Source organism: Numida meleagris, chromosome 2 (assembly GCF_002078875.1).
Source record: "Numida meleagris isolate 19003 breed g44 Domestic line chromosome 2, NumMel1.0, whole genome shotgun sequence".
Lineage (NCBI taxonomy): Eukaryota > Metazoa > Chordata > Aves > Galliformes > Numididae > Numida > Numida meleagris.
The window spans coordinates 51,981,012-52,003,787 of record NC_034410.1 but is presented as its reverse complement, the minus strand read 5'-3'; the positions used below and the strand labels follow the sequence as shown (position 1 = coordinate 52,003,787).

Genomic DNA, 22,776 nt, shown 5'->3' with positions numbered 1-22,776 from the left:
TTCTACAGACAGCAGTGTTTCAAATCATTTGGTTTTGCAGAAATGGAAGAATGTAATTGAGCAGTAGCAGAGACCTGTGTTGTTTAATGGGCTGAGTTATGAGAATTTGTTATCTGATATTTTCAGGGATGAAAAAAAGTTATTATTGGAGATGTAAAAATGTTTTGAGTTAGGTAAAAACAAAGTAAATCTTGCTTTTATGCGCAAAAAGGTGGGTCACTTCCCTGCTCAACCCCTGGATTCTGCACTTGAGCTCCTACAGCCATTGTTTCTGCTCTGCTGTTGCAGGAACTCTGTGGAGGTGAGCGCAAGATCTCATCCCACTTCAGTAAACCTATGATACAGCACGTGGAGTGTGAAACCTGGCTGCCTTATCGTCACTGGCAAAATTCCCACTGACTTTATAGATGCCAGGGTTTCACATTTCAGTGGAACACTGCCTTTTTATTTTTTTCTCCTGTTCTCCTACACCAGTGTCTGTCATGTCTCTTGTTATGAAACTTAGAAAGTGTGGGATAGGTGAGTGGATGGTGAGGTGGATTGACAAGTGGTTGACTGGCAAAGCTCAGAGGGCTGTCAGCGGTGCAGTCTGGTTGGAGGCCTGTAACTAGCGCTGTTCCCCAGGCATCGGTGCTGGGCCTAGTCTTGTTAAACATCTTCTTCAGTGACATAGATGAAGGGATAGAGTCCACCCTCAGCAAGTTTGCTGATGATACAAAGTTAGGAGGAGTGGCTGATACGCCTGAAGGCTGTGCCATCATTCAGCAAGACCTGGACAGACTGAAGAGTTGGGCAGGGAGGAATCTGATGAGGTTTAACAAGGGCAAGTGTAGAGTCTTGCACCTGGGGAGGAATAAGTCATATGCATCAGTACAGGCTAGGGGATGACCTGGTGGAGAGGAGCTCTGCGGAGAAGGACCTGGGTGTTCCAGTGGACAACAGGTTGGCCATAAGCCAGCAGCGTAGCCTTGTGGCCAGGAAGGCCGATGGTATCCTGGGTTGCATAAAAAAGAGCATGGCTGGCCGGTCAAGGGAGGTGATCTTCCCCCTCTACTCTGCCCTGGGGAGGCTGCGTATAGAATACTGTGTCCAGTTCTGGGCTCCCCAGTTGAAAAAAGGTTGAGATCTCCTAGAAGGAGTTCAGTGGAGAGCTGCAAAGATGATTAAGGACCTGGAGCATTTCCCTTATGAGGAAAGGCTGAGTAACCTGGGTCTGTTCAACGTGGGAAAAGGAAGATTGAAAGGGGATCTGATAAGCGTTTTTAAATATCTTAAGGGAGGTGGGAGGTGAATCATGAGAACAGCTTTTCTATGTTGTGAGAGCAGCCTTTCGCATAACTTGAGCAAATATAAGCTGAAAGACAGAGGCTTGCCTAAATGTAAGCTCAAAAACAGAATGCGGAGGAGGCCACGGAGCTTGTTGTCAAGTGAAGATAAGAAAGTAAAATAGATATCCTGTTGTTGAAGATAAAATGGCAAAACAGATGCCTCACCTCAACGTAACATCAGTGGGAACTGGTTTGGGATACTGCCGCCCCCCCCCAAAAGATTGGAAATTTACAGTGAGGATGTATCCCATGACCATTAGAGATGTCAGTTATTTCTTGGAATTTCTTCCCATGTCTTTGGAATGTAATGAATATGTAAATATGTAGTCACTGCTTCTCTCGGTGTGCATGTTGGTGGAGTGATCCCCATGCAGCCAGCACTGTAATAAAGGGAGTACCTGCTTGACATAACTCATTGGCATGTCAAGTTACTTTGTCAGTTTTCTCAGCTTCAGAGGCAAATGGATGAGGCCGGGCTCTTTTCAGTGGTGTATAATGATAGGACAAGGAATAATAGCCTAAAACTTGAACATAGGACATTCCATACTAACATGCAGAAGAACCCCTTTGCAGTAAGGGTGAGAGAGCACTGGAACAGGTTGCCCAGAGAGGGTCTGAAGTTCCCTTCTATGGCGATATTCAAGACCCATCTGGACAGCTACCTCTGCGACCTATTGTAAGGTTCTTGCTTTATCGGGGGGGGTTGGACTTGATCTCTTGAGGTCCCTTCCAACCCCTGTGATTCTGTGATTCTCTGCAAGTTGATTTTTGTATGAATCCCTGCTGTAGTGCCATCTTGAGCTTTATTTTCTTTTTCATGAAATGCTCTTTACGCATAAGAAAACCCAGCACTGTATTGTATCCTGTTCTACATGTCACCAATGCTGAAATCAATTCTCTCTGAAATGCCACTTCTCCTTAATCTGATTTGAGCTGAGATGAAATAAAGGAGTTTTGCTTGTTTGGTGGGTTACTTAGGTGGGTTTGGTTTGCTCGTTACTTAGATGCATCGTGATGTAATAAGATGCTGAGAGGTGTTTTTGAAAAGCACTCTGGTATCTGAATGTCTTTGAAAAAAATCAAATGAAATAACTCATCCTGTGGCTTTCAAATCAGAGTATTTCTTCTATCCACAAAAGGAGTGCCATGGGTTCTCACAGTTGCTTTGTCAGACTTATGTAAGCACTGTGATATGCTTACACAAATCATTTGAAACATAAGGTATGCAAATGTGCATACCTTATTTTAAAACTTGGGAGACTTGTAAGCTACATGCTTCCGTTCTCTTCCTGAAATTGTAATATAAATCACGCATATTGCAACTGCATGTTCCCTCATCAGGGAACATTGGTGCTGGTTTGTTGTAAAGCCACAGCTATACAGCTGGGTACGGTTGTAATGAAGAGGTCATTCAGTAAGAATAGATGTGTTACTGTAATGTCAATGCAAGTGATAATTTTTTAGGAGATTGCTATTTGCACTGAGATGTATTTGTGCAACTTGAGTGCCAGGTTTGCAAAAAAGATCAATGAAGTTCTTTTTAAGAATTTTGCAAAATAAAAGAAAGCCAATAGAGGAAGGAAGTAATGCTGAGGATAGCATAATTTGGACACTACGTCATTAATGCTGAAGTTGAGTGGTGGTATACTTACATTCCTTAAGTTCTTAGTTGGCTTCAGAAGACTTTTTTGTTGGAGGAAAAGTACTGTGGTTCAGTGTCATGGTTTTGTGATTTTTTGTTGTTGGTATTCCACATCATAACATCATTAACACTGGCAGTTAAAGAGTTAATGTCCTGATTTCTGGGGACTGCTTTTTTGGGGTGTTTGGTCCTCCAAGGGGGAGGGGAGGAGCTGCACTCCCCAGGGGTCTTTGCGTTAGAGGGGGTGGTGAAGCCGCCTGGCAGATCAGGAGTCTCTTCCTTCCTACCCGACGTAGAAGCACATGGTCCCCCTGTAGCTTACGGAGTAAGAATCTCAACTTGAAACTCTCTCTGTTTGATTTGCTGGCCTCTATTTCGATATAATATTTAGTAAAATTAGCGTTCCTCCTCAGATTGGTGCCGCTGTTTTGTTTTAGATCCATCTACGAGTTCCCTACCTTTCCCCTTTTCCCTTTGTTTTCCCCAGGGCATGGGTCTGCGGGTCCCCTGCTGTATTAGCTGCCAAACCGAGCCAGGCCAGCCCCTACACCGCCGGCAGTTTTTTTTTCCCTTCGTTCTCTCTTTTCCGGACCTGTGGGCCCATGGGCCTGTTGCCTCCCCTGTCACAGACACGGATCCTTAGATAATGCCGTGACATTCAAATAAGTAAAAAAAAAAAAAAATTAATTTGCAAAACAAACATAGCTATATTTTTCTGCACTAGTTTTGGTTCATGATAACGAGTCTTTCTTGTTAAACAATATAGTTCTGGGTTCTGCTGGGTATTATTGCGGATTAGCACTCATCTTTTGTGTTTTACTGATCTAAACCTTGAGCTTTGTTTGGTGATGATGTTCTTTCTTCAGCAGCGGGGGAGTAACTCAGCAGTTGCGTTTCTGAAGTGAAACATTTCTTCTTGTGAAAGGTACTCTTCAGCCTGTGTTATCACCGAGTTTGTTGTGAACCAGGAGTAAATGTGATACTTGTTAGCAAAGGGCGGGTATCCTGATTTTTGTTTTTCCCAACAAGAATGAGAATAGTGAGTCACGGGCAGAACAGGCAGAATGCCAGCTGGAATCATCCTCACCAAATGAATATGCTTGTCCTGAAAATCAATCTACGCTTAACACGAATTAGTGTGCTTTATGCGTAGTTGTAATGCTTCCATAAGATTCCTTGAAGGAGGTTTATAAACCATAAAAACCCACCTTTCAACATTAATTTCTTTATGTAATTAATTTATTCTGTTGTGCATAAGCATTTCTTATAAGCTTATGGTGGAATCCTGTTAAATGAACAGTAACAGTGCTCTGTTGTTAAAGCAACAGCAAACAAGAAGGTGGTGGAGGAGTAGGTAGCTGGGAAAAACTGCTGCTATTAACCTATTTGTACTGGCATAAGCTTGGGATTAGCTTTGTTTGGGTTGATAAATGATTATAACCATAATAAAAAAATCCTTTCGTTTTTGCTTTTCCTAGCACTGAATCAAGATAAATGAGTTACAATTCACATTCTGGAGAGAGGGAAATGCCAGCCTGAGCTAAATTACTTCTGTGGAGCTGGGGTTGCAAAAGAGAACCCAGGTATCCCAATGTCCTAATCCTTTCCTCCTGTCTCTAAGTAATTTGATCTGGTGTTTGATTGAAAAAATAACTCATTTTTGATAGCAGCAGGTGTAATGTCAGAACAAGAAGGTAACCAGCCTACTTACGATGTGTAGTAGGTGAATAAACACAGTGTAAAACCTTTGTTCACTCTTGTCAGATAAATGGAACTGTGCCTGGATGCATCAGCTCATGCTGCTTTACCATATGCCTTAAGCTTTGGCACAAATATCTTTGGAAAGAGAGAAGCCCTGCCCTTTGGAGAGGTTTGTGTTGTGTTAAGGCTTCACTGGCCTGGCTAAAAAGGTTGGGGCGTGTTTTTTTTTTGTATGCATATGTCACGGCGTTATCTATGGATCTGTGTCTGTGACAGGGGGACAGCAGGCCCACAGGCCCACCGGCCTGGAAAAGAAAGAAAGGAGAAAAAAAAAAGTGTTGGCGGTTTAGGGGCCGGTCCAGACTGGTCCGGCAGCTAATGCGGCAGGGGTCCCGCCCTGGGGAAAAGGGGAAAGGTAGGGAACTCGTAGATGGATCTAAAACAAAACAGCGGCACTAATCTGAGAAGGAACATTAATTTACTAAATATTATATCGAAATTGGGGACAGCAAATCAAAACAGAGAGAGTTCAAAGCTGAGATTCTTACTCTGTAAGATGCAGGGGGACCACGTGCTTCTCCACTGCATAGGAAGAGAAAAACTCTGGGTCTGCCAGGCGGCTTCGCCAGCCCCCTCCAGATGCAAAGACCCCTGGGGAGTGCAGCTCCTCCCCTCTCCCTCCGAGAACCAAGCACCCAAAAAGGCAGTCTGCAGAAAACATGACATTAACTCTTTAACTGCCAGTGCTTCACATGATGTTATGATGTGGAATACCGGCAACAATAAAATCACAAAACCATGATAGCATAATATGGTTTCCTAACAAAAAGATGCTTAATGCCATATCAAGGCCAAAAAGCAGAAGTCAGCTGCTTACTGTATTTGGTTCTACTTTTTGAGTTACTGGAGAATGCTAAAGAGAGGTCTTGCTGTTTTCTAGGATGGAGTGGAGTGGTATTTGTGCAGCATGCAGTGTAATGGCACAGTTTACCTCTCCCAATCTCACCATTGTAAAATGGATTTGAACTGTTGACCCTCGGCATTTCTGAGTGTGTCAGAGGACTTGTGTGTCTCCTTCTATCTTTCTGATATTTCTTAATCAAGTGGATATCAAGAGGACAGTCTTGAGAGAACTGGGGCTGTTCTTCAGCCTGGAGTAGAGAAGGCCCCAGAGAGACCCAGTAGAGGCCTTTCAGTATCTAAAAGGGGGCTATAAGAAAGAAGGGGACAGACTCTTTAACAGGGTCTGTTGTGATAGGACAAGGGGAAGTGGTTTCAAACTAACACAGGGGAGATTTAGTTTGGATAAAGGGACGAAGTTTTCTTTGCGACAAGGGTGGTAAGGCACTGGAAAAGGTTGCCCAGAGACGTGATGGTTGCCCCATCCTTGGAGACATTCAAGATCAGGACCAGGCTCTGAGCAGGCTGATCGAGCTGCAGATGTCTCTGTTCATTGCAGGGGAGTTGGACTAAATGACTTTTAAAGGTCCCTTCCAACTCTAGTGATTCTGTGATTCTATGTTTGCATTCAATGCTTGAAGCTCCTCTCTGAACAGAGTACAAAATGTGTGTTTTGAGTAATCAGTTGCATGGTAGCACTTGGGATTTGCCTTTTAACTGAACTCCTCCCCTTTTGGGATGTGTTGTAATTGAACAAGAGCTTGCCTTCCTAAATGAGCTAACTTCTCTTTCTCTAGTGAGAAATCGTAGATGTAGATATGTTTAACATCAAACAAACCTTTACCAATCGGACTTGTTCTAGCAATCACTTGGGATCATACTGGGAAGCAAGTGGTAGAAGCACAATTCAAGTGTATCAAGCACAATTCAGAGGACAGCGGCTAATTCTGTCTGTGAGCTGACAAGTAGCACAACTGCATAATGTTCTTTTTCTGGATGCTGATTACCGTTGTGTTGTGACACTTGGTTTGGGGGATGAGAGAGCTCTGCTTGCTTTCTTGTTCCCAGAGAGGTTCTCTTCTCACTGTTCCTGCTTTGATAACTAAGACAGGGAAGACAAGTGACACATGCTTGGATGTTTCTGTAGATGGTGGAAAATTAACATTCAGGAAATATTTTTTGGTGCTGTGAAATTAGCATACATCGCTATCTTGTCAGAGTGGTGTAGCTATCTGATACTGATAAAGCTTTCCTTACAGCCCAAGTAGGGAGGAAGTTTTTTATTTCTCCTTTTCAGGTTCTACTTAAATATATTAAATAGTTTTAATTAATATGTTAATAGGAAAAGTTAATTAGCAAGTCATATTGCTTATAATAAAACATTTTTGAGTATTCTTCCTGATGTCCACACTGCAGATGTAACCCTATCCTGTGATGGGATTTCGTGAATACACTTTTCCATGGAAGTTAACAGGGCAACAAATTTTAGTTAACTGACTATTTCCATACTCCATAGTCTTAAGGGAATAATCAATAACGCATCGTCCCACATATTATGTTTAATGAGAGAGAAATGGTGGCAAGGATAAAACATTCTATGTAGTATTTCAAATATAGTATCTGTAAACTTTTCTTGCTTGAAAGTAAAAGCAAGCAATGGATAAAATCAGGGGTTTGTTTCTTCAACTTTGTGCCAAAGGGTAAAGGTATGAGCTGAAGCTGCCAAGGTGCTTTTATCTATCTTCTTTGTGCCTAGCTTATTTTTTTCAGGTAGTCATTCTTTTATAGTTTGCTGCATTTAACAACCTCCTGTCATGATAAAGCATGCCAATCCTAATGATGTTTGGTGAGAGGAGAGAGCAGGAAGTGAGAGGAAGGGCGTCTTATGGCTCTTAAATGACTTGTCTTTTGTGTGGTGATCACAGACTGAGCAACCAAACAGATTTTTAGATTTAAAAATAAAATATGAATACATTATGAATGATGTGATTAAGCATATCATTTAAGACGATAGTTCGATTTTGACTTGGTTGTCTCAAATATGAGCATTTATTTTCCTTTAGCTATTCCTTTGACACTGCTGATTGCTGCATATGATATTTATTCTGTAGTATTTTTTTGTTCAGTGGTTGGTCTATTGTTTGTTTGTTTGTTTTTCCAAACAAAAAAATGGAGCACCTGGCTTCTTGGATTCTTTCCTTTTCTGGCTCACTCCCTTTCTCCTTTCTCCTGCTCTCAGGTCAGTGCTCAGTTCACAAAACGGATCCAGACAAAAATCAAGGACCTTCTGCAGCAAATGGAGGAAGGGCTGAAGACAGCAGATCCCCACGACTGCTCTGCCTATACTGGCTGGACTGGTGAGAGAGCTAGACTGTCAATTAAGTGTGTTTGTTAAATGGCATGAGTGAGTCTTTTCACAGAAGGACCTTTAGAGATCCTCATAGGAGCAGTAGCAGAACTCTGATACAGTCATTTGTATGAGTTGCTTTCTTTTAGCTCTGGAACCTTGGTCACTGTTGTCTGCAGTGACTTCCATTGGCTTCAGTGGACCAACAGTCTCATTATAGAGAGTTAATAGGCTTTTATATATTGAGATCTTTATCTTGCAAAATGAGTGGATTTTTTAAGGCTACTTCTTTTGAATTACCTGTCATTTTTTAGGGTTTTAATAAAATTGTCATTTTCACCTTTTTTAGTTCAACTGACATAGAGGTAGTTAGCTGGTCTAATGGTAGTGGCATCTTCTAATCATTGAGGATATGGTGCTCTGTGCACAGAAGCCTTAATGTATACGGTATGGGTAGTTTGGCTCTGCTGTTCTGTCTGTACAAAAATGTAAAAATGAGCATGTTGAGAGGGGTGGAATGGAGGTAAGGCTGCAAAATTGTGAATTATATGAAGATAAAGAGGCATGTGCAAGTGTTGTTTATCCCTAGACACCATTGTTCTTTTACTTCACAGTACTGATGCTGTCCAAATGTGAATGAGCCCTCCTGATGATCCTTTAGGCAGAGCCTGCAGTTGTCAAACCTGACACAGCTACTGCTCTTCAATCTGCCAGAACACTTTTCCATCTTGGCCTCTTAAGTGCCACTTTGCAATTACAATGGCGTATTGTATTCCTGCTCTGTCTAGCTTACACTTCAGACATTCGTCTGCTTCTAGCACAGCATGTTTGAAATGTGCCATGAGGAGATCTGTTCTGTTATCTTTGTGTCAGGGAGGGGGAAGCAGCCTGGAAAAGCTCTCCAGGCTTTGCCCATGCTTAGTCTTAATTTTGGCAGTGGAAGTATAAAATTTCTTCACTTGGTTATTGATATTTCAGCACAGATGGTGCTGTGGGTGGATGGATGGGGATGTTTTATACAATTCATATGTAAATGATAGGTATGTTTCAAGGTCTAAGAGTGGCTGCTAAGTGAATGCAGAAGATCTCAAGTAGCCAAGAAGGCCAGTGGTATCCTGGGGTGCATGAGAAAGAGTGTGGCCAGCAGGTCAAGGGAGGTTATTGTCCTCTTCTGCTCTGCCTCGGTGAGGCCTCATCTGGGATACTGGGTCTAGGTCTGGGCTCCTCAGTTCAAGCAAGACAGGGAACTACTGGAAGGAGACCAGCAGAGGGCCATGAAGATGATTAGGGGCCTGGAGCATCTCCCTTTTGAGGAAAGGCTGAGAGATCTGGGAATATTCAGCCTGGAGGAGAGAAGACTGAGGAGGGATCTTATGAATGCTTATAAATATCTAATTGGGGGAATCAAGTGGATGGAGCCAGACTGTTTCCAGTGGTGCCTAGCAACAGGACACAGAGCAACAGGCACAAACTGGAACATAGGAAGTTCCATTTGAACGAAACGAAAAATTTTTTTACTGTGAGGGCAACAGAGCATTAGAACTACCCGGAGAGGTTGTGGAGTTTCCTTGTCCAGAGATACTCAAAACCTGCCTGAACACCTTCCTGTGCAATGTACTGTAGGGAACCTGCTTTAGCGGGGGGATTGGATGAGATTATCTCCAGAGGTACCTTCCAACCCCAGCAATTCTGTAATTCTAACACCATGACTGACTGCAGACATTACTGAGCATGTTAAAAGTGAATTATAAGCTAAAACTAAGACAACCATAATTAGCTGAACAAGTAATGCAGTCTGATGAGAATATTTTTTTCCCTATCCTATAGAAAGGTTGCCAGTTACATCTACTTCAAGCTGTAAAATTCTTTCAAGGCTTCTGTGGAATTGCCTCAGTAAAAATACTAAAATGATCTGGACTTTGAAAAACTTCATGAAAATACTTTCTCCCCAAGTTTACTTCTTGCAGCATTTTGCTAGAGTGTGAAAATCAGAAGGTATAAGCCAATGCTGAAAAGAACTGCCCTGCTTGTTATATACCAAGTCTAGACAAATCTTAGTGGAGGTGAGCAGTCCTGAATATTGGCTTGTACTTTGGAAGCATCTGCAATATCTTGAAGTGCTTATTGTTGTCACATAACAATATTAAAACCCGTGCTAGAGCCCATTGTGCTTATATACTCATACAAATACTGTTTGTCCATGACAGACATCTTGGAGGATTTTGCACAAGAAAGGATTGGATAAGCTGGACCTTGTGGCTAGTTCCCAGTCACATCCTTGATCAAACCCAATTATCTGCACATTTGGTGCAGTCTGTAAAAAGAATTGCAGAAATCCCAGTCAGGCCTACAGCCTCAGAGGCAGTGTTTTCCTGCTGTTGCTTTGATGAAGGGGACAGTATATAGGCCACAGTCTCCTGTGCCAGTGGGTTGGCCTAACCAAGCACTGCAGCAGCCTTCTTGGAGCCATCTATAAATGCCTTTTCAATGCTGACCCAGAAAAATCTGAGCATGTACCACTGCTCTTATGGTACCATTCTTGTACTCCTCAAAAAGCCTCTCTGTGGAGCTAAGTAGGTCTTGTTTATTCTTCACTTTATTCGTGGCACAGAAGAATCTCTTCCCTGCTCAAAAAGAGGAGTTTGAGTTGCAGCATGGTCAGAAGTTGTATTTTTTTCTTCTACACATGTACACTTCCAGCTGGCCAAGAAGCATCCACTTAGATAGGATTGTTTGACTTTGTTAAAAGCTGCAGTGATGTGATTTAGGGTTGGGTTTTTTTTTTTTTTTTTTTTTTGCTTTAAATGAAAACTATATAATCATTATATTGAAGTGAATCTTGATTTAACCTTTCTGCATTCTCCTAGGACTAGGTCGAATCCAAGAACTGCTGAAAAGATCCTTTTAAAAATCAAATGGGAAATAAGTCATTTCTTGTATATAACAGATGAGTATTGTAAAGTGGGTGTTCTTGGTTGTAGGTATACTTGTTACCCTAAGATTTTGAGTCTTAAGTGATTTCTTCTCCAAGCTTTAATACCTGTGTACTTTAGTACCAGACTGATGTGTTCCTTTTGCATAAGCTAGAACCCTTAGCTGATACGTTTTAATTGACCAAATAACTCTTCAAGTTTGATTTACTGGTTCAGTGGCACTAAAGATGATAATGTGATGTTCTCAGAAGGGAAAATTAATGAATCTCTTTTTCATGTGTTTTTTCCAGGCATTGCCCTCTTGTATCTCCAGCTGTACCGCGTCACAAAAAACCAAAGCCATTTGCAGCGATCTCTTGATTACGTGAAGAGAATCCTTCGCAATCTGAATGGCAGACGGGTTACTTTTCTCTGTGGTGATGCTGGGCCACTGGCAGTGGGAGCAGTGGTTTATCACAAGCTGAAAAATGACAGTGAATCTAAAGAATGTGTTGCTAGGTAAGTGGTTGATGGTGGGAAAAGCCATGCCCTTCTTTTGTAGAGTTCAGTAAAATTACCAAGTGCAGTTGTGGAGGGTAGGTTTGAAACATGGAGGTACTTTCTCTGCTGATGCGTTTTCAGTAGAATACAAGATAGACTTTTAGCATTATTAAATCTGGCTTACACTTGTATTTAGTGGGTCATTGAGTTTTTTAAGTTGCTCTAAGGACAGGATGCCCTGGGCATATCTGTAGTGCATGCACATCTTCATTTTTGTTACATTTAATAGAAGTTACACTCCTTTCGTTGGCAGAACGTAGTGCTTGTGCAGTATGTGCTAGTTCCTGTAAAGCATGGGTCTTAATTATAGGCATATGACAGAACATGTACATTTCAGAGAAGCACCCAGGCAGAAACACAGTGTATTGGATTAATATGTAACAAAGATTTAATAAAGAGGAAGTAACTGCTGAACTGTCAAAGGCAAGGGCTCTGGTTAGGTCAGAGCGCATGAAAGGTAACCTGAAAAAATCCCCCTCTCCAAAGTAGTCTAAATGTAACAAACATCTTGAGAAATCCCATTTCAGTGCAGAGCTTCCTTAGAGACCTGACTGTCCCTTTTGCTGGTATGGAGTTGACTTATATCATGTTGAGGACTGGAAGCACTGAAGCCCTGTGGGGTTTGCCTTCAACACTAGCAGTGCACCTGTTAGCAGTCTTGCAGCTTGCCTTGCTCAGTCAGAATTTGCATACTAGCTTCATGTCATCATCTCTGGTTTATGTCTGAACATATAATCCATCTTTTTCTAATCTAGAATCGTACTCTGAATAATATAAGTTGCTGTTCCTGAATGAATATTTAAGTTTTGAAATGAATGAAAGTTTTGTTCTTTGCTTTTAGAACTGACGGTTAGCTTGGGCATGTCATTTTAGATGCAGCTAGGAAAGCAGTGTTGCTATAAGGCATGAAGTATGAGTAGAGCAAAATGAGATTAGCAATAAAACCTTTAGTCTCACCTGTGCTTGGGAACTCATTTCCAGGAGGAGGACTTAGAAGGAGGTTATTTTGGTTATTTGCTCCTTTTCTTCCTTTTGTTTTTTTCCCTCTTTGTTTGTTTGTTTAATTTACAAATGCAAGGGCTGCTCTCAAAGTAATACCTCCTATTTTATTACGTTGGCCCACAACATGAAAGGCAGATAGTGGTGGTATGGCAATAGAAGATGAACCTTATTCCAGTATTCCATTACATTTTGTTGCCATGTGGCAGATGCTCACACAGGAACAGAAAGAACACCATGTGGAAGTTTGTCAGGATCGACTGAACCATCAATATTAGGTTGAAAGTGACAGTTTCTTGAATTGGATCATGACCGGTGACGAGACATGGTGAAATAAGTGGCAGTCCATGGAGTGACAACATATGAATTCCCCATCGAAGAAAAAGTTCGAGACGCAGCCCTTAGTGGCTAAAGTGATGTGTGTTGTGTTTTTGGATAGGAAAGGGGTGATCCTTTTGGGTTTCCTGGAACCTGGGCAGACCATCAACTCTTGACTGCTGCATTGTAACGCTGACTAAGCTAAAGGCTGGACTTCTAGAGTCAGGTCAGAGAAGACAGCTTTTGTCTTGCAACATTATAACACCAGGCCCCATACCAGTTTGAAGACAATGGAGTACATTGCCAGTCTTGGCTGGACTGTCCAACCTACCCACTGTATAGTCTGAATGTGGCACGTTCTGACTTCCGTTTGTTTGGGCCAGTGAAAGATTAACTATGTGGGCAATGTTTTCCTAGAAAGAATGTCATCAGAACAGTTGTGAAACAGTGGGTCATCTCTGCTCGTGAGAATTTTTACAAGCGCGGCATGCAGGTTCTTATTCATCACTGGCAAAAATGCATAGCTAGTGGTGGTGACAGTGTTGAAAGATAGTGTTCTATAGTTTAGGATTTGCTCTATCAAAGTGTTATTGTGCTCTTTGTATGTGTTGTAGTTACCATGGAAATCAATAGGAGGCATTACTTTTGGAGTGATCTACATATATTCAGGACATCAGCAGTGAGAGTTACATTATAGATGTCAAAGTATATATATGATTGCACTTATAACTTTTTACCTTGTAGCTGTCTAGTTATAGTATGACTTGAATAATAAAACCTAACAGTGGTCATTTTAAAAGAAAGTAATTTAATCGTGAGTCCAAAGAGTAGTTCCAAGAAAGGAGTAATAATATAAAGCTCTTTTCTGTGAGTAGCTTTTCACAGATATTAAACAGTGACAGTATAAACAAACCCTTGAGGTTAGTGTTTTTGCTCCAGCATGATGTTAACGCTAACGTTTCTGCCAAGTAATAGCTGGGAAAAGATTTTCCTCTTAATCTAAATTATTTTTCCTCTTCCCCAAATTTAAAATCTGACTATCTCTGTGGTTTCATCTAATTGCTAGTTTTAGTCAGAGAAAAATAGGAACAGACAGAGAAGGAATGGGCAGGATAACAATTTCTCTACTTCTCAGTTTGAAAGCAGACTGGTAGAGTAATAGCAGGAGTGCTCTGTGGAGCATGTGAGAGTTGCAGTGGCAAGCCCAAGGTGTTTTTCCAGTACTACAGGCAAGTGAGACACTTCTGCTTAATAACTTCTTCTAAACTGAGTTTTTAAACATTTGAAAAAATGTGTATCTAGGGAAGGGGAATGCAGAGTGTTTTTTTCCCCTCCTCTGAAACATCTAAAATTAAGAGTCCTTGCTGAAGTGAAATTACCAGAGGTTCCAGGAGGTTTTCATCAATCTTCCCATTAATATATAGCTACTTTTACAGTTTAAGTGGCATTTCTTTTGATTGATCTCTGAGATCAGAAATGATGTAACTGGGATCTGTGAATCTTTCTGCTTCAGTGCAAATTAGTTGTCAGATAGCATCTCCTGGTTAGTGTTCCTGGTCTCTCTTGGAATCAGTGTTACCTTTAGACTGGAGTAGCTCTCCAGCCCTCTACCTGTATAGGTGTTTCTCTCTGCACAGAAGCCAGTTATTTTCATTATACTCACTGGCTCCAAGTTGCCTGTCTGTCAGGGGCAGCACACATGTATCACTCTTGTGTGTAGAGCTGGCAGCTGGCTTTGCTGGGGAGAACTGAAAGGAGATTATGGGACTTAAGTACTCTAACTGCTTCTGGTTTGATGGCTTATGCAATGCATAGTCCAGTATAGTGTCTAGAGAAGGTGCTTTCTCTTACCCTACCATTCTTGTCTCATGCAGGCTGTTGCAGCTCCAAAGGACAGTCATAAGCATGGATGCTGAACTTCCAGATGAGCTGCTTTATGGCAGAGCTGGTTACCTGTATGCCTTGCTGTACCTGAATACAGAAATTGGTCCAGACACAGTCCCACAGTCCATTATCAAAGAGGTAGGACTTTTTTTTTCTGCTCTTCAGTGCCACAGTGTATGGCAAAAGAAGGTGATGACAGTACCTTCAAACGAAATACAGGCACTACAGAGCAGTAATGTACCCGTTACTGAAGGAAGAAGGAAAATTGGCTCACCCCTTCCAACAACCAGTAACAGCTCAAGAGGAGCATGATCTCTATCTAGAGAGATGCTACTCCTTTGCCTGTTAACCCTTAAATGAGAGTGAGAAGGAGTGGATCGAGGCTCCACCGCTTCTGGTCACTCTGGTGCATTGCTTGCACCTGAGCTCCCTGGGTTAGCCACGCCTTCTCACCTGGTGCTCAACCATTGGTTCAGGCTGTGACCTGGCAATTCCACTGCACACAGTATTTGTGCAATTGAACTGGAATCACTCCTTCATGTAATTCAGGGGATTAGGAGCGTGAGGCTGGAGAGGAAAGAAATCTACAACTACAAACTCAGTCTGATCCCTCCTTCCAGTGTGTTACCCCTTTCCCTGCTGCCCAGCTGGGACTGAAACAGAAGTTAATGTGGTGAGTCTACAGGCGGTCATGGAAATGGATCTACTGCAGAACTGGTCTTGGAGCACTTGAGGGTGAGAAATCGTTATGGAAAACCTTAAGAAAGAAGTGTGGAAGCATTTTAAGTGAAAAGAAGGAGAATTCACTGGAGAAATGTGCATGTCTTCTGCAGATACAAGAACCAGAGAAAGTAGGCCTGGAAAAAACTGATGAGAAGTTTTTAAGATTCATTTTCTCTTATGAATCTAAGTGATTCTTGTGATTGAGGCAGAAACTTGCTTTTTAACCTCAATACCAAAGTCCAAAGGATTATCGTGATCATACTGTTTATTGTGGCTAATTTCAGTGTGATTCTAGTCATGACAAAACTCTGAATCAAAGCAAATGAGATGGAAGGGATGTGTTTTCTTTCTTAGGTAATAGATGCCATTATTGAGTCGGGGAAAAACTTCTCGAAGGAGGAACGTAAAACAGAGCGTTGTCCTCTGTTATATCAGTGGCACAGGAAGCAATATGTTGGAGCGGCCCATGGTGTGGCTGGGATCTATTACATGCTCATGCAGGTAAGAGAGTCTTCTGTGGGCTGGGATGAACACCAGTGATGTCCCTTCCTCCCCCTGCTTTTATATCCTCAAATAAGATTGTGATGTTTTTCAAAACAGACCTGTACATCTGTTCTTCTGTTGTACAGTCTGGAAGTAGAGCCTTATGTTTCATTACAGAAGGTGGCCATAAAGCTGCAAAATCTATATAATACCACTTTCTAGTTTTGAAAGGTGCTGCCAGTCTGTGCAGCATATGTTATGTTGCATCATAAATGGTAATTTTCTTAACAGCTTATAGAAAATGACTTTCCTTCAGGCAAGTGGAAAGAATGTATATCCTCACCTCACAGCCTAAAGATCTGTAGAAATGCTCTTTGCAAAAGTGACTGAGGTAGCATTAGCTGTTGCTACTGCTCAGCCATTCCTCATTTGCAAAAGATGCTATGACTTTTCCCCTTCTGTTTCAAATTAGCTGACACCACTTCTATCAGAAGCTCATGCTAAAGCAGCTGACTTTGTTGTGGAAGTGGCTGATGCTCTGCTACATAGGGTCTTAATTTCACTACAGCTGTTTTGTACAGTGAACATCTGACTGATGCCTCAGGACGCTCTAATTTACTGTGTCCTTATCTTCACTTCTTGCTGTCCTTGACAAGGTGGTCCATCCTTTCCAACTACCTCATCTTACCTGACTTTCGTTCATTTTTTTTCACTGGATTTTCTGAGAAACATCCATTCCTTTGAAGAAGTCTCTTTAAAGACTCCATCCTTCATTTGCTATTCAAGTTTGATACCACAAACACAGTGTGTTTTTGTTTAAGCTCTACTCTATATACATGGTAAAATCATAAATATCTATTCCTTTATATAGGAAATTACACATATATATAATTGCTGCTTTTAAGGACTACCACGAAACCATTGTTTATGCAGTATTAGATTACTGTCTTTTCACTGTACATTAAACATTATGAGTCATACAGAGTTCAGTCGTCTGCTGGAGAAGAAGATGACATATCAGAGTCCATCCTTCCCCCCCATTCCTCCTACTCCATATGAGGAAAATTTGTATTTTCAGCAAAAAATTCATGAGATGGTTTGTTGGGTGGTTGTTTAATAACAGAGAAGGCATCCAGCATATCACCTGAGATACAAAGACCACTGATTACTGCTTCCATATAACACCTTTATGAGGGAATGTATCTTGGATCTGCTTACAGACAACTACTGAGAGAGTAGGGGCTCAGCAGTGTTAAATAACTCATCCAAGAGGCAGAGGGGGGTTATTCTGACATGGTAGCTAGGAAATCTCCAGCCCCTTCACTAATGCTGTGACAAAAATGTCTGTTTGAGTATCTGTCCTGTTGGCTAGGTAATTGGGACACATACGAATAGGTTACTTTTTTGCTGTTGACAGTTAGGTGCTGGGAACCTCAGCAGTTCAGGAGAAGGAACTTGCCTGTGCTTAAATCTTCATAGAAGCATAAGGTGAGAAGGAAGGTATGTGAAGAGCTCTATTCTTCTTGGATTTACCTCCAGTGGACATTCACAAGCTCACTTAAGCCCTGGACTGTGCTTGCCTTGCACAGTTCAAAACTGAATGGCATTTATTGCTGATGTCTGTCTTTACCTTCTGCTGCAGGATTCCAATATGAAATCAGAACCCTGAAACAAAGATTTCATGAGACCTTCCATACTCTGAAGTTCAACATCTGGGCTTATTATCTCCAGGGTATTCTTCATGAGAAGCTGATCTATATTCAGGTGTACTTGCACTCAGAAAAGTACAGAAGAGGAATTTGCTCTAGTAATCTGGTGGGCAGGAGTCCAGCATAGCTTTCCTAACTGAGGTGAAGTAGAGGTTATTATTTCAGGTTACTAAAAATACAGATGTTAAACATCATGTAGCTGTAGGACTGTAAATGGTAGCAGCATTCCTAGGCCTTGAATGTGAATGTGCAGGTAGGAAAAAACAGTAACATTGTATGACATAATCAGCAAAGATAAGTCATTTATAACTGAAAAAGGCCAGTTATTAGGTTCTGTAGACTCCCACAGTTGTTCTGCCTGTTGCTGGAATTCATTAAATCATGTAGGCTGTGTAAAAATAGCTTTTTTTACGAAAATACTGTGAAGTGGGCTGGTAGAGGAAGGAATATCAACTAAGAACAACTACAGACCCAACAGATACTCAGGAAGTGCACGGTTTGATGGATACATTCGCCTTATGGGAAGGATGTAAACTAAACGGAAGAAATAGGAAAGAAAAATTCAGAAGAATAATCTAAGGATGAGTGCGTAGAACAAAAATATTTAGTTGCTTTGAGAAGTAGCTGTTGCTTCTGACATTAGAAATGCAATTTTATAATCCATAGCTTCATGGAGTTCTGTTTGCGATAGAAAACTTTAACCTTTATAAACCTTTGTCAGGTATGCCACTATGTATTCTCTTCTTCATTTATTGGGAAATAGGATAGGTTTGCCGACATCGGTTATTTTTAAAATGTCTAACCCAGTGTGTTTTAAGTAGGTATTATAAGCAACTAATCTATAACACTATCTTCCTCCTGTAAGCGCTCTTTCTATATTAAGGTATAAATGGAGGCCTGGGCATCTTGGAGGCTGCATTCTGTTCTCAGTTCTTCCGTAGTCTTTCTGTGTTGCCTCAAGTAAGACAGGTAACAACTTGGCATCCCAGTTTCTTTACATTTGTTGTAACACACTCTTTGTAAGGGTATTGTGAACAGACACTAATTAAATCTGTGTGAAGTGACGGAAAGTAATTTGGATCAAGGACGTATATGTAGAGTCCTTGAAAACTGGGCACATAATTGTTGATACCCAATTTATTATTACTTCAATTTTGTTTTTTCTCTCTGTGTTTTCTTTAGCCAATTGCAAGTGTGGATCAGGAGACCTTGGCAGAGCTGGTGAAGCCAAGCATTGACTATGTGCGTCATAAAAAATTCAGATCTGGGAATTACCCATCATCACTGAGCAACGAGACTGACAGATTGGTTCACTGGTGCCATGGTGCCCCTGGAGTTATTCACATGCTCATGCAAGCTTATAAGGTGAATCATTCTATGTTTATATAAACCCATATTTTTTCAGAAAGACTTGTATGTAGGCCTGTTAGATTCTAAGTCTTGTGTTTTAAGTCTTTCTAGATCTAGGCTTTCAAACCAGAACCCTGGGCTAGGCACCTAAATATCTCAAAATACTATATAAGAATGTTTGTAAAGAAGTAATAAATAAAATTGCTTCTCGAGGTGTTAGTTGTTAATAGACTTCAGACTTTCTTGGAAAAGGGCCAACAGCAGTTAAGCAGTTTGTTACCAGAATCCTGGTTCTGAGTGCACTGACGTATATTATTTTAATCTTCATCCCCAGCATTTTAAGAATTGTGTTGGTTTTCAGAAATGTAGGTTCATTTAGGTGGACGATTGGACTGGGTGATCTTGGAGGTCTTTTCCAACCTTGGTGATTCTGTGTCTTGCTAAAGAATGTCTTTCTAAATTACTCCATTATTTTGTTACAGTACTTGAGAACGTAATGTCAGAACAAAGATCCCAGGCCCTTTCTAGGGCATAAATATAACTCCTGAGCTATCACGAGCCTGCTGCTTGCTCCTTTCTATCCTTAGCTAGATTGGCTATCTTGCTTGTGTTGTGCACTTCTGATTTGCATGACATTTGAAAGCATGCCATTTAATTAAGTTTATGCAAACTGATTTCTGCACTTGACAGCCCTCCTTGGCAGTTTCCTTGGTTGGCCTCTGGGTGGGCTGATAAAAAGCAGGTTTTGTTTATGGAATGATTACTTGTGCTGCTGCCTGTGAAATGTGAACCATAAATCTCTTACAGCACTACTAAATGCAGCAGCAGTCACATTTGCTTTTTCTTTGGACTGTGGTAGGAGGCTGGCTTACCACTGCAGACCTTTTATTTTATTTATTCTTTTTTACTTCTTTCCCAACGTGATGCTTTCCCTAGCAGAAAATGTATTTCAGGAGATGAGAGGGATAGGACCAAGGACTGTTTAGCAGTCTTCTTCTGTCCTCTTTTTTTGTGACAAAGTGTACGATGTTTTTCTCTTTAATCTACTTTCTGAAAAAGCGGTAAGAAAAATTGGAGTATGTTGTGCTGGCTGAGCTTTCACATCAAGCACTGGGGCTTCTGATAACAGACAGCAATGTTTGTCCTGGAAATCAAATGCTGTTGCCAGACCTTCATTTGAAATGTTAAAACTGAGTAGCTGACAGACCCTGATCAGAAAGGGGGACCTTCTTTATCAAGATTATGGATTTAATAGAAACACTTAATGTTCAAGATTCTTACCTTTTTAAATAGCATCTTTGCAGAGGATGCCATCTGCAAAAAGCTGTCTAGTGCATAAATTATTGTTCTTTCTTTGTCTTGTTGATCTGTTGTGTGACTCAGGCACAGGGGAACAAAGTGTTATTTAGATGGAAGTCTGTGGTGTTGTTCAGCTAAGCTACTTGGTGTTTCTTTCTCTTCTCCCTTGATGGGCTCAAAATGTGCTTCAGTTGTGCCCAAAATGCACTTCAAGTATATTTTGTAAATTTGATCCCTTGCCCAGGAGAGAAGTAACTTAGAAGAAAGGTGAGTCTGTGATGGATGGAGTCTTATAACTCAAAATAAACTGTATATGAAAAACTCCACCCCCATAGCAAAGCATTGTCCGGGTCCATCATCCTTTTGTTTTTGTTAATACTGCAATATATGTGTTTGTTTTTGTTCCACAGACTTTTAAAGAGGATAAGTACTTGAAAGATGCTATAGAATGTAGTGATGTCATCTGGCAGAGAGGTTTACTGAGAAAAGGCTATGGGATCTGCCATGGTACTGCTGGTAATGGCTACTCCTTCTTATCTCTCTATAACCTGACTCAGGACAAAAAGTACCTCTACCGAGCTTGTAAGGTGAGCTCTTCTGCATCCCAACAAAATTACTGTCCCCCTTCATGCATTTCATGTAATTTTCCTTTCATGTCTGTGTGGTAGAGTAAATAGAGTGATCAGACTAAGCTGTTTAATGCTACCTCTGAAGCTAACTCAGTGGGACAAGAGCATACCATAACATATTCCTCTTAACAAATGGCCTTTAACTCTGCTTATGTGGACACTTACATCTTAATATGTAGAATGTTCAAAAAAAAACACGTAAATTCATTTTGCTGTGGTGTAAATGTCTGAAAATTAGCCTGCTTGAACAATAACAGATGAATGTTATATGGTGCTAATTATTCCTTTGAGAGATCTACTGTCATCTTCAGCTCCTCAAGTAATGCTGTTTGTAGTCCTTTGTAATTATTTTTTTTCAGACTAGTGTCTGGGGCTTTTGGAGCTCTGAATTGTAGTTATTAAACTGCTCATTTAGATTTTTTCATTAATACAAATTGTACAGAAAGGCGTGCTCAGAATTTTTCTGCCAGTAGCATCTAGGTTCTGCGTCAGCTCTGACTATGCTAACAGTTCTCGAAGGAGAAAGCTTTCTTTGCCCCTATTTCGTGATCTCAAACGAGCTTTTTTTGTGTGTTTTCTACTTAATTCACTGATACTGGGTTTCATATTGCGTTTAGTTGAGGTTTGTTTAAAGGTAGTACAACGGGAGATTTGATGAGTTGCATCTTGGGATCTTTTAGATGAGCCACATTGAAAGCTATTGCATTTGTCTCTACTGTCAGTCTGTCCACCACCAGCAGAGCTTTAAAAAGTTGATGTTTGTGTCACCTTATGTTTACCTATGCATCCAGCCATGAGGTCACCTGTACGCATAAATGCATCCTAGAAAATACAATAAGCCCCTAACACTGCCATGGTAAATGTGTGACATTATTTGTAGGGTCATCCGCTGCTGAAGTGTGAGCTGCACTACTGAGCATGCATTGCTTTCAGCTGAGCTGTCAGTCTCTCCCTATCATCGTCCACTGCTGTATGTTTTCAGGGGGCTCTGTGCAGTGCTGGCAATTCCTGTTGCACTGCATTCCTTGACCAGAGGAGCCCTGTAGTTCTTCTATACAAAGCTAGAGGAAAGCAAGCATACTCATTTCAGAGCCAAAGAAGGAGATTTGATTACATACTTGAAATCTCTTTGAGAATGAAGGTGTTACAATGAGCCAGAGCCTGTTTGCTGTAGGTGCCCATCGTAGTTGAGTCTGGCAGTGTATTTGCAGACATTCTGCTATAGATGCTGTAGTATTCAGTTGGGCCCTATAAGGCTCTTCTCCCTGCATGAGAAATCTTGAAATGGGCATAGGAGTTTATTTGTCTTGGACATCCTTGAAGTCTTTTATTTTTGAGACAGAGCAGGGAAGCAAACGTGCAGCTATGTTGGTACCTAAAAAGCATGCAACTGAGAGGACTAGATGGCTCCCCTCCCAGGGGTTTTTGTGCACACAAAAACATGAGACCTGGGAGGAGAAGTCTCTTTACCCATCAGAAGCTGACATACTGTTACACAAATGAAGAGATTGAAAGGCAACTACTCACAGAGATTTGAACCCCACTTTTGTGTGCACAGCTTTTGTCCAGTGTTATCACAAGGGCTCCCAGGATGCTGTACTGCTTCTAGCTAGCCTGCCTGTGAGAAGAAGGGGCATCCTGGGCTCCGGAGAGCATCCAAGCCCTGTGCTTGTGGTTAAACCATGGGGTGCTGGGTTTTTGGATTTTGTTCGGGGTTGGGGTGGTTCAGGGGCAAGAATATACTAGGCAGCAAGCTGGCTGAGCTCATCACCACAGCATGCTGTCATCACTGGTGTAGTGCTGAGTGACAGAGAGCCAGGGAACACTTGTCAGTTTAAGGAAGCAGTGGGGGAAAATCTCAGATTTGTCCCAGAGGTTTGTGGGAGAGTTTCTCTAGGAAGGTAATGCATCTGAAAGCCCAGGCAAAATGCCTCTATATGGATGCATGCAGCATGGGAAATAAATAGGAAGAGTTGGAAACCGTGGTGCAC

General features: G+C 41.3%; 1 protein-coding gene across 9 annotated transcripts in view; it reads left to right on the top strand.

Annotated features, from left to right (window-relative positions):
• The window catches only part of LANCL2 (LanC like 2), a 47,453-nt gene that overhangs the window by 5,507 nt on the left and 19,170 nt on the right, over positions 1-22,776 (top strand). For 6 of the 9 annotated variants that reach the window (XR_002436040.1, XR_002436038.1, XR_002436039.1 and 3 more), the window contains exons 2-7: positions 7,811-7,928; positions 11,142-11,349; positions 14,583-14,730; positions 15,670-15,816; positions 18,690-18,872; positions 20,567-20,743. Coding sequence is in view for 5 of the 9 variants with exons in the window: in XM_021389001.1 (XP_021244676.1) it covers positions 7,811-7,928; positions 11,142-11,349; positions 14,583-14,730; positions 15,670-15,816; positions 18,690-18,872; positions 20,567-20,743 (981 nt within the window). In the remaining 4 variants the exon portion in view is untranslated. Of the gene's footprint in view, positions 1-3,836; positions 3,896-4,448; positions 4,554-7,810; positions 7,929-11,141; positions 11,350-14,582; positions 14,731-15,669; positions 15,817-18,689; positions 18,873-20,566; positions 20,744-22,776 lie in introns of all 9 variants that reach the window. The other 3 variants (XM_021389002.1, XM_021389003.1, XM_021389004.1) reach the window with 3 other exon arrangements.